Source organism: Chaetodon trifascialis, chromosome 2 (assembly GCF_039877785.1).
Source record: "Chaetodon trifascialis isolate fChaTrf1 chromosome 2, fChaTrf1.hap1, whole genome shotgun sequence".
Classification (NCBI taxonomy): domain Eukaryota; kingdom Metazoa; phylum Chordata; class Actinopteri; order Chaetodontiformes; family Chaetodontidae; genus Chaetodon; species Chaetodon trifascialis.
This window is the reverse complement of record NC_092057.1, coordinates 8540770-8556299: the sequence shown is the minus strand read 5'-3', so window position 1 is coordinate 8556299 and position 15530 is coordinate 8540770. Positions and strand designations below refer to the sequence as shown.

At 45.8% G+C, this 15530-nt stretch overlaps 1 protein-coding gene across 3 annotated transcripts in view; it reads left to right on the top strand.

Moving 5' to 3' along the window:
- LOC139347945 (phosphofurin acidic cluster sorting protein 1) overlaps positions 1-13163 on the top strand; it is a 15549-nt gene extending 2386 nt beyond the window's left edge. The window contains exons 2-23 of one of the 3 annotated variants that reach the window (XM_070987840.1): positions 1375-1462; positions 1766-1855; positions 1990-2115; positions 2492-2654; positions 3053-3144; positions 4088-4147; positions 4870-5021; positions 5560-5653; positions 6252-6314; positions 6429-6517; positions 6662-6794; positions 7127-7231; positions 7968-8068; positions 8204-8358; positions 8446-8556; positions 9175-9277; positions 10754-10796; positions 11073-11118; positions 11254-11347; positions 11444-11649; positions 11750-11860; positions 12400-13163. In XM_070987840.1, coding sequence (XP_070843941.1) covers positions 1375-1462; positions 1766-1855; positions 1990-2115; positions 2492-2654; positions 3053-3144; positions 4088-4147; positions 4870-5021; positions 5560-5653; positions 6252-6314; positions 6429-6517; positions 6662-6794; positions 7127-7231; positions 7968-8068; positions 8204-8358; positions 8446-8556; positions 9175-9277; positions 10754-10796; positions 11073-11118; positions 11254-11347; positions 11444-11649; positions 11750-11860; positions 12400-12512 — 2338 coding nt within the window. In that variant the 3' untranslated portion in view covers positions 12513-13163. Of the gene's footprint in view, positions 1-1374; positions 1463-1765; positions 1856-1989; positions 2116-2491; positions 2655-3052; positions 3145-4087; positions 4148-4869; positions 5022-5559; positions 5654-6251; positions 6330-6428; positions 6518-6661; positions 6795-7126; positions 7232-7967; positions 8069-8203; positions 8359-8445; positions 8557-9174; positions 9278-10753; positions 10797-11072; positions 11119-11253; positions 11348-11443; positions 11650-11749; positions 11861-12399 lie in introns of all 3 variants that reach the window. The other 2 variants (XM_070987829.1, XM_070987849.1) reach the window with 2 other exon arrangements.
- Positions 13164-15530: the final 2367 nt, after the last annotated feature.

Genomic DNA, 15530 nt, shown 5'->3' with positions numbered 1-15530 from the left:
AGGTGATGATTCCTTTTCTCCACCTGTCTGTTTCCGGGCAGATCAGCAGCAGTGTGACCAGGTGGGGTTAACAAGCTCGACCAATTAGACTTAATCCTCTCAAACGCTCGTGTTGACTCAGGAAACCTGTTGGTGTTCACCGCAAAGACACACACACACACACACACACACACACACACACACACACACACACACACACACAATGTCAACGCCGTCACTGTTAGCTGTGTGTTGGCGTTCCTCATGGATCCGTTTAGGGCCACATCTGTTCTGGACCAGAGTGACATGAAAACCACAACGAGCTACGAGTCTCTCAGTACTTCCTGCTCATTGGTTCCTGCTGAAGACTTAAGCTTTAAAAAGGACTTGTAAACACATAATTTGAAAAGAGGATGAATCGTTCATCAAATGTTTTCATTTTCCCTGAAGCTCACAGCAAGTTTTCCTCTGAAAATGATGATTTTCAGAATAAATGCTGAAACTCTTTCTAAAATGTTTTGAAGAAAAGTCATAATATTAAAGTCAGTTTAAGAAGAAAATGGTGAAATGTTTCCAGAATGACATCCCAGTTTGAGTGACTGGTTCCAGTGAAGACCAGTTTAAATCATTCAGGCGAACAGTGAGGTGTGTTCTCTCTCTGCGTGCTGCTGAAAATCAGGTGGGATCACAGGGCAGGTGAGCAGCAGGTGTTAGCAGGTATTAGCTCCTCTCAGCTGGTGTTGACAGGAAGCCGAGGAGGACGAGTCCCTGCATGATCCTCCAGTAATGAGATCCCAGGAGGGACAGATCAACAGTCCCAGACTTACCACTCCTGCTGGACTCACTGGCGTTAAGACTCTTCATCCTGCTCCTGCTGGATTCTGGACTGAAGACAAAGCGACCAATCAGATCCTTTTATTGAGTTTTAGCTGAAATCTGATCTCAGTCCGGACTGGTCCAGATGTTCTTCGTCTCCAGAGGATAAATCCTAACGACTCTTCATGTGATGCCACCAGCAGTTTTTCAGTTATTCGGTGAAATAATGACATCTATGAGGACATTCATGGTCCCCAGAGGACGAGTCCCATGGCTGGATCACCAATCAATGGTCCCCCAAGGACAGACATGCAGATGGAAGAGACTTATGGCGACTTCAAATCTGGCTCTTTGTGTGATTGCAGCAATCATGGAGCCTCGTCTGCTCTGCAGCTGTGACGTGGAGCAGAAGAGTTGGATGAACAGATACTGAAACATGATCCAGGGTTGACGTGTGTCTCACTGTCATGTCCTGATGGTCGAGACCTTTGCTGCGCAGCATTTATGTTTGTGGTTCAGTTGAATGTGTGTGAATATGCTGGTGAAGGACTCTGTCTCTGTCTCCATCTCTGTCCCCAGGCTGTGCAGTCTGACTCTGAAGAGGCTGATGGTTTTGAAGGAGCTGGACAGAGAGCTGAGCTCCATTGTCATCGCTGTGAAGATCCAGGTAAGAACACCTGAATTCAGTTTGTGTCTGTCTGTGTTCATGCTGCTAACAGCTGATTCAGTGGACAGTTGATGAGACACTTTGACTGGATGAAGACGAATCTAGAATAAAACAGACATCAGTCACTGAGTTCATGGCCACAGTATAATTCGTGTTCACATCCCTCAAAGCATTATGGGAGCCGTTGTCCAGATCTATGAGTGTGTTAACAGAAGTCAGACAAAGAGGACACGATTCAAAACAAATGACCCGTCTGGATGGTTTGTCCTGAACATTGTTTGTGTCTTCACGTCCGTCTCTCAGGGCTCGAAGCGGATTTTAAGGTCTAATGAGTACCTCCTTCCTCCAGACGGCCTGATGGAGACAGAGCTGGAGCTCACCTTCTCCCTGCAGGTCCTTCATTGTTTCTTATCGCACCTTCATAATAACCAATGAAACTCATCAGACTCTTCTTCCTCCAGTTCAGCTGATCATCTCCTGCTCCTCAGAGGATGAATTCCACTCATGTTAATGACTCTGTCTTTCAGTATCCTCACTTCCTGAAGCGAGACGTGAACCATCTGCATGTGATGCTGCAGAGGAGGAAGAGGTACAAGAACCGAACCATCCTGGGCTATAAGACCCTCGCAGTGGGAGTCATCAACATGGCCGAGGTATGACAGGAAGCGGCGCGGCACCGTTAACCGGTCCAGACACTCACTTTCAGACGTTCATGTTCAGACATTCATGTTCAGACGTTCCTGTTCCCCAGAGGATGAACTGTAAGAGCTGAACTGAGCCTCTGTCTTCATCTACTGCCACCATCAGGTCAACATGTGCATTACAATGCAAAAAATCTACACACACAACACACAGGCACACACACATGCACATGCACACACACACTACACACACATGCACACACACAACAGTCAAACAGTATAAACTCTTCTTATTTTTATTATTTTGTTTTTTAAAAGAACTATTTTACTTTATTTCCTCCTCTGTGTTGGTGTGTGGGCGGCTGCGTGTGTGTGTGTCTTGTCCCAGGTGATGCAGCATCCGACAGACGGAGCCCACGTCCTTGGTCTCCATAGCAACCTGAAGGATGCTCCTGTTCGTGCGGCGGAGCTGAGCGTCCATTGTCTCTCCAGCCAGCCAATCGAACACGAGGACACAAGTGGTCACCATGGTAACAAGACCAAGGCCTCAGGTAGGAAGCTGACCTTTGCTCTGTCTGAAAGCATCAGGTGCTCATTGCATACCGGCTCCTGATTGGTCGGAAGTGCACACAAGCTCCCTGACAGTGACATCTTTCAGAAACAAGCTGTCTGTCCTTCAGCACGCTGTCCTATGAAGGGAGGAGATGTCCTCTCTGCATGTCCAGTGTTTGTCAACCAGCAGCAGCACCTGAGCTGCAAAATGTCACTGACAGACATCCCAAAATGTCCTCAAAGAGACGCAGACAGACGTTAGAAATGACCAGCACACTGAATGAATGAGTGAATGAATGAATGAATGAATGAATGAATGAGTGAATGAATGAATGAGTGTTTCAGTTTGTCCTGAAGATGCAGTTTGTTGATGAGACTCTGTGTGTTTGTGGAACAGATCGCTCTCCTGATATGGAGAATTACTGGGAGGACGATGATGACAGCTTCTCCTCCGAACAGGAAGGAAGTGACGACGCAGTCCCGCCTCAGGTGATTAACAGTTCAGCGTACCTGTTCAGCTGACACACCTGTCTCACAGCACAGGTGGACAGTAATGATGGCTCTGACATTAGCATTCAGCTAAAAGCTAGGCTCAGCTTTCATCAGTCCAAAATCCCTTCAGTTAGCATGTCAGTATGTTAGCATACAGAGTTTTAGAAATATTAGCGCCATTTTCACCTGTGTCCAGTTAGCCTGGTAATGTGCTAATGTTTAAAACTGATATGAAGCAAATTATTGTTGGTAAATGTGATTCTGCTGGACTTTGAGTTACGTATAGTTGATTATCATGCTAGTGTGCTAACGTTCCACTCAGCTCAAAGTGCACATGTTAACCTGATAACATTTGAATGTTGCATTTGATATTTACTTATTGATATGTTAGCATATCCATATTAGCATGTTTACATGCTACAATTTGCCTAGTAATATTTGGATTAGCATACAAGCAACATATTAGCATGCTATGTTAGTATTCATCTCAAAGTACACATGTACATATTCTGAGCTGAAGTGATGGATCATCCAGTTTGTAGGATTCATCCTCTGAGGACCATGATTGTCTGCCACAAAATATTTCACTGCAAACCAAAGAGCTCTGTTAATGTGGCTAAACTAGCTCTTTTCATCTGGTCTGTGTCACATCAAACTGAACACTGAACCAATCAGAGCTGCTGATTTCCAGGAACACACCTGTCAGACTGTGTTGGTGATTCACATCCGGCCACAGAGCATCAGTCATGTGACTGATGTGTTTGTAGATGTTGATGAGACGGTTTTCCACTCATCACGTACAGCAGCTTTCAGGTGGTGTGTCAAAGAAACAATGCAACATGTAGGATATTATGCCGCTCACAGTTTGATCAGGAGAAACTCCACAGATCTTCTGACTGTGTCTCACTTTTCGTCTGTTTGTCTGTTTTCTGTCGTTCAGCAACCGAACTTCAAACAGAAGTTTGTGGCTCTTCTGAAAAGATTCAAAGTCACCGACGAGGTTTGTACTCAACACTGTGTCGTCTTTTGCCTGCAACCTGTAAGGATGACCTGATGATGACACAGCATCTCGATTTTTATATTACTGTACTATAGATATGTGTGTGTGTGTGTGTGTGTGTGTGTGTGTGTGTGTGTGTGTGTGTGTGTGTGTGTGTATATATATATAAACATATATATATAGCCTTGAGACCAGTAATGATGTCATGGTCCACAGTGTCAACGCAGGCACTCAAATCAAGTAACGAGTCCATTGATAGGTCATTAGTTAACTCAGTCAGTGCAGGAAGTTCAGTGGGGACATACAGAGCTGAGGGGTCATGATGATGTGGAGGTGAACTGGTCTCCTGCGAGGTTTCTGGGACTGGGATCCAGAACACGTGGTCAGTTTGGAAAGTGTTTGAATGAACTGATCAAACTGAAGAAGGTGGCTGATGGTTTGGTGATCAGCAAGAGACAGAAGCAGAGGACATGAGGGACACTGCTGATATTCCTGATCAGTTCAAACTTTTAAATGAAATGGTTGCTACAATTGACTCGTGCTGGGCCCCTGCTGGGAAAGAAAGCCTTTAATGATAAGAATTATGATAATACTAACCATCAGCTAATGTAAAGTCCTGGAGGTCTCATAGTGCTATAATCAGTGTTCACATTGACCTTCATCACCGTTATTGATTGTTGTAGAAGCTGTCCGTCCACCTGACACTTAGCTTCTGTCTGTAGGTTCTGGACTCAGATCCGGTGGGTCAGTGTCAGGAGGCCGAGGAGGACCTGGACCTCCTGTACGACAGTCTGGAGGTTTACAACCCGAGTGACAGCGGCCCAGAACTGGATGACAATGACAGCATCCTCAGCACGCCCAAACCCAAACTCAGGTCAGACTGGTGTCAGAACAGACACGCCTCAGCTGTCTGACGTCCACACGTGTGTTTCATTATAGACCTGATGGACCGCTGCATTCAGCCGGTGTCACACAGCAGCTTGGTGAAGTTAAAATGTTCATCAGTGATGGAAACAGTCAGTCATGTGCAGGCGCTTTTATCCAAAGCGACCTACGTATGAATTCACACACTGATGGCGCAGCATCAGGGCAGGTCTTTTGGGGTTCAGTTTCTTGTCCAAGGATACTTCGACATGTGGACTGCTGAGGTCAGGGAAAAAGTCCATACATGTGGTGACGGACAGCTGCATCACTGGTCTGGAGCAGAGAGGCTCAAATAAAACTGACGGAGACACACTGCTAACGTGTTAGCGTCCTCCATGACGGGCTATCCAGCTCTCTCACTTCATGTCAGCGCTCTGAAGATGTTCCAGGTTGTCAGCAGCAGAAATGTTGGCTGCTGTGTTTCATGTCTGCTGTGTCCCTGCAGACGTGTCGTTGTTGCTGACTGTGCTGCTGTCTCTGTCCAACAGGCCTTTCTTCGAGGGCGTGTCTCAGTCGAGCTCTCAGACTGAGATCGGGAGTCTGAACAGTCAGAAGAGCCGACAGAAAGAACAAGCTGCAGTCGTGAGTACAAATCAGCGAGGACAGACAAAAGACATGTCCACACTGTAATTTACATATTCTGGTTATTATCACTGCTAATGTTAGCATGTAGCTCATATCACAGCTGAGGCTGACAAAGTATCACTAAAGCCTCGTTGGGACTGGATTTCTGTGTGCAGGGGAGGTGTCCAGACTTTTAAATGTCCTGCTGTCTTCAGTGGTTTTGTCCCGTCCAAAGCTCGTAACCACAGGGACAGTTCCTTCCTGTCATTCTGTGGGCTCACTGGTCCTCCTGTCCTTTAAATCCCAGACGCTGAGGAGGACAGAGATTTTTGACTCCCTCCGGCAGAGTCTTTGCCTCCTCTTCAGCTCTCTGGCGCCCCCCTGAGGAGGCTTTAGTCTTTGTCTTTAGAGTCTGTCCTGCTGAATGTCCGTGTCTTCCTTCACCTGTCTGAATGGAGCTTTGCTCTGTTAAGCTGACCCTGACGACCTGAATGTGAGACGTCCAAACAGGCCACCGTACATAAGCTCAACCCTTTGATTTAGGCAGCAGTATCAGCTTCCCTCTGCTGCCACCTGCAGGTCAGACTGAGTAACTGTCCTCTATTGTTGTCTCCAGGCGGCCGAGCTGCAGTCTCCTCCTGCTCAGAGACCTCAACTCCCAGAGGAGTCCAGAGGGGAGGTGAGCGGCCCCGGAGTGAGTCTGGACCAGAGACCCACACACACACACACACACACACACACACACACACACACACACACACACACACTCAAATTATTCCTCTTCTCTCCACAGGAATTTGAGGATGACGTTGCCATGGGAACAGATACAGGTCCAGCTGCCAAACTGAGTAAAACGGAGTCCCAAACACACATGTCACCAAGGTACACACACACACACTCATACGCACACTCTAAAGTACAGAATCTTCGTCTCAGTATTAACAAGCTTCAGATCTGAAGTCTTTTCATTGATGATCTCAGAGTAACGACAGCATGAAGTCAGCTGTCTGTCTGCTCTCTCTGCAGTAAGACAGGAAGTCAGCTGTCTCGCCATCCTTGGAGCATCTCTATGAAGGACAGACAGAACTCTAGAGGGACAGACAGAACCAGCAGCGTTGACAGTGAGACGTCGTCTGACTACAGGATCCCTCCTCCACAGGTCAGACAGACAGACAAACAGACAGACAGACCTGCAGCTTCTCCCTTTGACCTTTGACCTTTGACCTCAGCAGCGTCACATGAACACAGACTTCTTATTATCACTGTAACACACAGAAACACTGTGTGGACAATGCTTGGTCAGTTGGACCTTTTGTCCAGTAGCGTCTTTGTGAGGATGTTTTTAGACAAACAGTTTTTGTATTGGAGGGCCATGTTGTCGTGGAGACAGACCTCAGTCTTTGGTGTTTGAAAGACAGGCTGCAATCAGTAATGACTGTGAGGACAGACAGAGGACAGTCATCCATCGTCTCTGCTGATGTCTGTTTTTAGGTTGCCAGGAAGTCAGTCCTGGATCAGCTGAACCACATCCTGTTCTCTGATGATCTGATCCCTGATTCCATCATCCTGATCAACACCGCAGACTGGCAGGGACAGGTCTGTCCATCTGTCTGTCTCTCTGTCTGTCTCTCCTCTTTCTGCTCCTCCTTTCTCTTTCTTTACAATTTTGATTTTATTTTGCTGACAGTTTTTTTTCATGAGGACAATCCACTATTAATGAGACAAGGACACATGTCCTACAGCCTGTTGATCAGGTGTCAAGTTTTATTATTAAATGCATTCAAGAGGAAAGACAATGAGCATAGTAGAAACTGGGTCTCGTATGAACAGCTGATCATAAAACAAATACATTTAAATTCAACAGATTCAACAATATAATGATGCTTTTTTCAACACCTTGTTCTGGATTACTCACCTGAACTTTGTGTGTATTAATGTCTCAGTCAAACTGTATTTTGCAGTATAGTATAAAGACCACAAGATGGCAGCAGCTACATTTCAAGTGCCTTTTGGAACCAGTCAGTGACTTCCACAACATAAATGTTTCACAATAAAAGCCTGCTGGAAATGAAGACTCTCTGTCCTCTGACACGATACAGGAATTGTATGTAACACAGTAACTTCAACAGGCAACAGGAGCAGATGCTACACTGCTACACTGCACAGGCTTCATACAAAAACATGATCGATTATCAGACAGAGGGACTTAGAAATAAAGACCTGCCTCTGCTACAAGCCTGCTTCAAATAAAGGCCTGTTACTTTCAGCAGTTATTGAAGAAATATGGCTCATGTTAATCTCTGATGACAGGAAGACATTTCTTTGTCTTCAGTATCTGTCAGAGCTCCTCTTCGATCAGCCAATCGTCTGCACCGTCTCAACAGCTGATGTTCAGGCCGCCTTCAGTGCCATCATCAGCCGGATCCAGAGATTGTAAGAATCATCTGATCAATACTTTGACTCATCAGTATGATGAACACCTGCAGCCTGTAGCAGCAGTTATAAGCTCATCAGTTCACGTCAGAGTTTAAGAAAATGTTTGACGTGTGACCTGAATGTGTTTTCTAGCTGTAACTGTAACTCCCAGACCCCGCCCACTGTGAAGGTGGCAGTGGGTGGAGATCAGAGCTACCTCAGCACCATCCTCTGCTGCTTTGTAGAGCAGTTGGCCAGCAAGACGCCTGATTGGCTGAACTACGTCCGCTTCCTCATCCTCCCTGTTGGTATGCATGGACTCATTATCTCCTGACATATAAACCATCCTGCCATGAACCCTCCCACCATGATCCATGTGTTTATCACCTCACCAGGGCCCCACCCGCTGGCCAAGTTCCTGGCTGCCCTGGACAGCAAATTCAACAACCTGTTCATGGACGCCAGCTGGAGGGAGCTGTTCGGACGCCTGGAGCCTCCACCTCTCGGTACCTTCACTCTCTCTGACGGAGAGAAACTGACCCCTGACCTTTGGTGTCTCCATCAGGTCCAGATCCTCCCCAGCATTTCAGTCCATGAAACTAATGAGTCTGTCCTCATGACGTGTCTCAACACCGAAAGGACAGTTAATCAAACGTACCCGAATGAGCTTTTCTCTCATGACGCCAACACTGCACGAGACTTCCCTGAGGTTCAGTGTGGACACTCATGGTCACCAGAGGATGGACCTCATGGGTTTATGTGACGCTTTATGTCACTTTCAGGCGGTGGGAAACAAAGAATCTCACAGTTTGATTCAGAATTCAGTCTCATTTTATTGATTTTTTACATTTGATAAATAGAAATGGGAGCAGTGGACTTCCTCACTGTAGTTGCTCCTGTTGGTCTTTTTATTTAAAAAGGTGAGACGCCTTCAGTCTAATTGACTCTCAGGACATGATGAGCGTCAGCAGTGAAAACTCTTTAATGTATTTGTAACTCTCCACCTTCATCTTGAAAAGTTTGTTATGAAGTTCTTTCTCCAAAGAGGCTAATGTAATTATTTCATGTCATCATAATGGGCGCTCTCTTCTCTAAAGGTGTGCTCTGTCTCTCTCTGTTCACAGACCCGGTTGGCGTCGCAGGTCGAGTGTCTCAGTATCTGAGCGGAGCTGCTGTTTCTCACCTGTGTCCCATCTCAGAGGCCATGCTCACCTGCAAACACAAGAGGTATTTGTCTGAACTGCCACAGTCAGCATTTGACCTTCAGCCTTCACCCTGATGAACTTTTATTAACACTCAATCTACAGAGTGAGCGTTGTGTGTCTGCCGCTGTGTCGTGTTGGATCACGTCTCTTTAAGCACTTTGTCTTTGTAGCTGTAGACAAACAGCTCCTGACTTCCTGAGCAGAGTCACTAAAGGCTCCACACCAGCCAACATGGCTGCCAGCCCACCCACGTCATCCCACATCACATCAACACATCCACTCAGTCAGCATCACAGAGCAGCAACGCTGAAGGCAGAGCAAAGACAGGAACAAGGAATAGAGGAAGTAAAGTTAGCAAAGTGTGACAGTGACTGCACACGCACACACAGTACAGTGTGTAGTTGATTTGTACTTCAGGTACCTCCCACCTCTCTGCTGCCCTCCCTTCCCTTAACCATTGACCTTTGTCCTTTGTCCTGCATGCCCTGCCCCTCTTCTTGTCCTGCCTGCTGTTTGTCTGAAACTAGGAACCTGATTCTGACCTGATTCTGCACTGAAGGTTTCTCTAACCAACATGTGGGTCTGGTTCTGGTGCTACTGGGACTTCTAACCTGTGTGAATGACTTCCTGTCTCTAGTGTCTCTGTGGTCCCGCATGTGTCTGAAGGGACATTTAGAAGTCTGGTTCAGTGCAGATTGCATTGCCTCCAAGACACCAGGACTGTACTTCATCATACACATATGCATTATTTTTATGTGTCTTTATGCACATGCTAATGTAGCACAACAAGCACTGATGAAAACACTGCACTCACCATCAAAGGTCTAAAGGTCCAGTCACACCAGGAAGTGCTGGAATTCACCAGTGTGCCATCTACAAATATTTTGTTCTAGAGTCTTGGTGACGTAGGCATTACCTCCAGAACCAGTTGGTGCAGCTGTCAAGCTACCTGCTAATATGCTAGCCAGCTAGGAACATGCTAGCTCTAGTCAGTCACCATATCTCTCTGTATTTTCTCTTTACTGGACTGTTCAATATTTCATTCAGTTTAGAGGTAGTGAAGAGGAAAAGCAGCTCTCCGAGCTAACAAGTTTGCTAAATGCTTGCTAAGTGTCATTTAGCATGTTTGCTAGATCTGTCGCTAATTGGACAGCAAGTCTTCAGAGTGTGATGTCCTCCTGTCTAACGGTGTGTAAACCAGGTCTCTGTAGTGGAGAGTTTATAAGAGCATCCATGAAACTGGATGAACTCATTTCACCATGAACTCTGTCTTAAATGCTGGTGTGAGCGGACCTCAGGCCACAGAGTCTGTTCTGTTCTCTTCACCCTGTAAAACCCTTGAGCTGAATCTGTGACTTTGGGTTGTGGAAATGAAGCTGACTTGACTCAACCAGTGATCAGATACTCAGGCGACCCTGCAGTCATTTGTTCAGTTGTAACCACTTAATGCCTTTTTTCTGCACACTGAGTGAAAATGAACTCTGGTCTTTTTCTGCAGCCCCGACGATGACTCCTGTCAGAAGTTTGTTCCTTTTATCGGGGTAAGAAGTATTGTCAGCTGATACTATTACTGCAGTTACTTCTGGAAAACTACTTTTACTACAACTGTGACAATGCTCCGCCTCATGTTGGTTGTGTTAAGATGCCTCCTGTTATCATCGTTCACGGTGAAATACAGCAATAAGTAACAAGTTATGAAAGAATCTAGATTTTATCTCGGTGGGACGGCAGGAAGTCGTCCCGTGTCCCGTGGACACGCTGAGGAACAGCAGCACAGCATCCTTTCTGAGCTGAGCTGAGTTGTGTCTCTGTTTCAGCTGGTGAAGGTCGGCATCGTGGAGCAGAACTTCCTGTCCACCTCAGGTAGGCCAGACTCACCTGCCACGTGCTCACCTGCCCCCAGCTCCTCCCCTCCACCTCACTGTGCCCTCAGTCATTGGTTCTCTTCATTCATCACGTTCATCCAGGGTTTCGTCACACCTGCTTCTCTGTCCACAGTTGACTCTGATGACATCATACTGGGATCTCCTCCCTCCCAGTCAGGAGCACCAATCAGCATCACCTCCACACCTCCTCCCTCCCCCTCCGCCAGGTACCTCCTGTTAACGACAAGACGACTTGTGACTTTCTGCTAAGAAACTTGACCTCTGTCCCTTGTATCCTCCTGTTTCTCATCCTCTCTGTCCAGCTGTCCAGGGGAGGTGATGGGTCTACAGGTGGATTACTGGAGCAGTCAGGGAGGAGGAGGCGGAGGAGGAGGAGGAGGAGAGCGGAGGAAGGAGGTGGGGATGAAGAACACTCTGAAGAGCAACTTTCGCAGTCTGCAGGTGTCGAGGATCAGTGGAGGAGAACTGATGAGCATGACCGTGGTGACCAAAGAGAAGAACAAGAAAGGTGAGGAAGAGGAGGGGCGATGGTGGTGATGAAGGTGATGATGATGATGAGGGTGATCGTGATGATGATGACAATGATGATGGTGGTGTGTGTCTGTCAGTCATGTTCCTCAGTAAGAAGATGAAGGAGAAGGAGGCGGAGTCAAGGAGTCAGCTGATTGAAGGAATCAGCAGACTGATCTGTACCTCCAAACACCAACACACACTGAGAGGTAGACACACACACACACACACACACACACACACACACACACACACACACACACACAAACACATACACAGACGTGTTTTTATCACTTGTGGGGACACATGGAGCCTTACCCTAACCGTAACCATAACCACTATTTGCCTATTCCTAACCCTAAACCTAATCTAACCTTACCTAACCTAACCCGTAACCCTATCCTCAGTCTTCACCCTAGAAAATAATGATTTACATTAAGGGGACCTGCATTTTGTCCCCATAAGGCAGTCCCCACAATGTGACTGTGTAAACAGATTTTTGTCCCCACGACATAATAAATACTTGGTCACACACACACACACGCATGCACGCACACAGCCGTGTATACATGACTTATGGGGACATTACAGAGACTTCCTGTCACCTGAACACACTTAGTGTTTTTTCTGTTTCTAAACAGCATCAAACATGAGCTTTAGTGTCAGTCCACATACTAACTGACACTCAGCAGTTGATCAGTGACTGATCAGTGATTGATCAGTGATCAGTATCTCCTGTGTGTCTCAGTCTCTATAGACGGCTTTGAGTGGAACGATGTGAAGTTCTTTCAGCTGGCTGCTCAGTGGCCGACTCACGTCAAACACTTTCCTGTGGGGATCTTTGGCTACAACAAACCCTGAACCCTGAACCCTGAACCAGATCAGATGAAACCCTGTTTGCCTTTTTCTCTCTCGTCCTGTTGGACTATTTGTATCCTGTAAGTTACTTTTTAATTCTTTCTATGAACTCTGTTGTGGATGTTTATGAGCCTGCTCACTGTACATACTGTCCACAGTGTTTGTCTCATAATGATAATAATGATCAGGCTTATTGTTAATGTTTAGCTGTGAAATAACTGGAGCTGTCATCAGAGCAGAGAGCGAGTCTGCAGTGACTCGTAGTTCCTCAGAGATCAGCTCTGCTGGAAGGTAAACTTACCTCAGCCGACATTTTCTTACTGAAGCACAGTGTGTCGGAGGTTCAGTGTGACACGAATGGGCACAAATTTATACACTAAAGTACCCATAATGCTCAGCTGCTGTTGCCATGGAGAAACCCAAACACCGCACCTGCAGCTAATCCAAAATGAACTGAATCAGATTTCTGCATTGATCCAACAAACTCTTTGACTTCCCCTCAGAATCACTTTGTGTTTCATGTATTTCTGTTGTGTTTGTTGAGCATCACACTGCAGAGCTTTAACATTTAAAGGGGCAGGTTGCACTTTTGTAAAATATGTTAAAAAAAAACTTTTAGGATGTTTGAAACAATAAATCAACAAATAACAATAAACAAATGACTGAGGTTTGTTTGCTCACACTGTGTGTTTGTCTGTCATATTGGAGGAAATACTTTTCACTGCTAACGATGGAAACTGATGAGTGACTCTGTTAGTTCAAATAAATCTCGCTGACTTTGGTTTTCACTGCAGACATGAACGTCAGCGTCCTGGGTGACAGTCCAGCCACCCCACTGTCACAGTTAAAACGGCCATTAGAGGTCGCCGCCTAACACTGAATGCAAATAGCAGTCATAACCTGTTTGCACAGACGACCTGTTGGACTTTTTGACAGCTTGAAAACCTCTGAACTCGTTCCACCGTTGGGACAAACTTGACATGTTTAGGTCACTGCTGGTCTTACAAAGAGTCCAAGATAGAGACAAACCATCAGCAGGGTGTTTGTTGTTGTTTCTGTAGGACTTAAACCAATCAGACTGAAACTGACTGAAACTGTTTCTGTGGACCAATCAGAGCAGAGATTTATACACAGTGAAGAGGAAAACAACACATCACTCTCTGTACTTTAATATTTGAAGGAAACACACTGCATCCTGATGTCAGATAATACACAACAACTCTTGTGTTGACATCATCCAATAGGCATCCATTTTGCAATTCGCTGCTGTTGCCAAACAACCAATCATATCACAAATCATGACAGTGTTCTTTGAGGTTACATATGCGCTCACACACACTCACACACAAACAAACACATCGTATAACTGCTGCCGAGCAGCTCCGGTTCAGAGTCTCTTTTAAAGAGTTTGTGGTCTCAGCAGCAAAGACCTTCAATGGCTTCAACACCAAACTCAGGATCATCCTATGAGCAAAACTAGCTAGATTTCAAACTCAGTGCAGATATTCATTTAGGTGCAACACGACTCCTCCAGTGACCTGAAACATCAGAAACCTTGCAGGTTTTCACAAGTCTACAGCATGAACCGCCTCCGTCACCCCTCGGCTGTCCATTGTCACTACTGTGGTTTGTCTTTGCATGACAAATTCAAATGGTTTATGATATACATTGTTTAAAGGTACAGATGAAGGATTTATGATACAGGTAAATGTCTTTAGACGTTCAAGAGGTATGTGAGGAAGATAGTCCAGTCATGGAGGTCACCAGCACAGAACAGCCAGAGAACAGTCCAATATGGACACCAGAGTAAATCACAAAGATGTTTCAGGAGTCTTGCGGGTTCCACAGTAACCCTCAGAAATCCATCAGGACTGTCAAAAACACGTGGAACACGTCAGCAACCTCTGGGAGCTTCAGAAACTCATCAAAGATGTTTTGAACCTGATAAACCTTTAAAGAACCTAAAAGAACTATACAGTTAAAATATTTAGCGATTTGTGACCCACCACGAGAAAACCAGCAACAAGTTGGCCCGGCGCAAGTTGTGTAAACAAAGAAAAATGTATTTTTTTGGAAAATTAGTGATTAGTGATTAGTGAGTCCTTTTTTTTGTAGAATATGCAAGTTGAAATCATGGAGAAGCCACTCCATGTTTCAAATCACAGTATCGGGGGCCTTAAAACCATAAACTTTGTATTTGAATTTGGGTTGTTTTAAAGGAAATTCTCGATCCTAGTTGGGGATGTGACGATTCAACAGTAAATTAGCATACTAATTCTTTCTTTGGCTATTCACGTGCTTCTGTTCTTTCTTCGGCCAATCAGCTGCACCTTAAAAGGGAACCACTTGGCTACTTATGCAGCTTCTGGTTATGCTGACGCAGATCTCACTTCTGATTCTGAACCCAAACTAGAAGATGAAACTGAAGAAATCGACGAGAGCGACTGCATTGCACTGGAAAACATCCCTAATGTACAGTTGACCTTAGCTAAATATGAAGACAAGGAAGAATACGACGAAGAGTAGTAATAGTGATGGCGGCGCGTGTGGACACAGCAGCTCCTCTCTGTTTGTCTTCATTGGTGTGTTCAAGTGATTTTATGTTTTCACCGCACTTGTTTGTCCCAATGTGCACTTACAGCCATGGAACTCTTTTTGACATCGGCAACACAGCAATCTGCAAATTAAACCTGGCACACACTAAGGAGTTACTCAACCTTGGCCTGCTCCAGGGCCATTTCGACACTGACCCCCCGCAGAGGAAGTGCTGCAGGCAGTGTGAGAGGAGGTGGAAGTGGGGAAAGCGCAGGGGTATCCAGGCCAGGCTAGCGGCGAATCCACACAAGCCAGCTATACCATCTATCGTACTCGCCAATGTACGCTCCTTGGACAACAAACTGGACTATATACACCTTCTGAGATCGACCCAGCAGACCGGGAGAAGTTGCTGTTTTCACAGAAACATGGCTCAATAAAAGCATATGGGATTCCACCATCCAGCTGGACCGGCTAACATGCTAC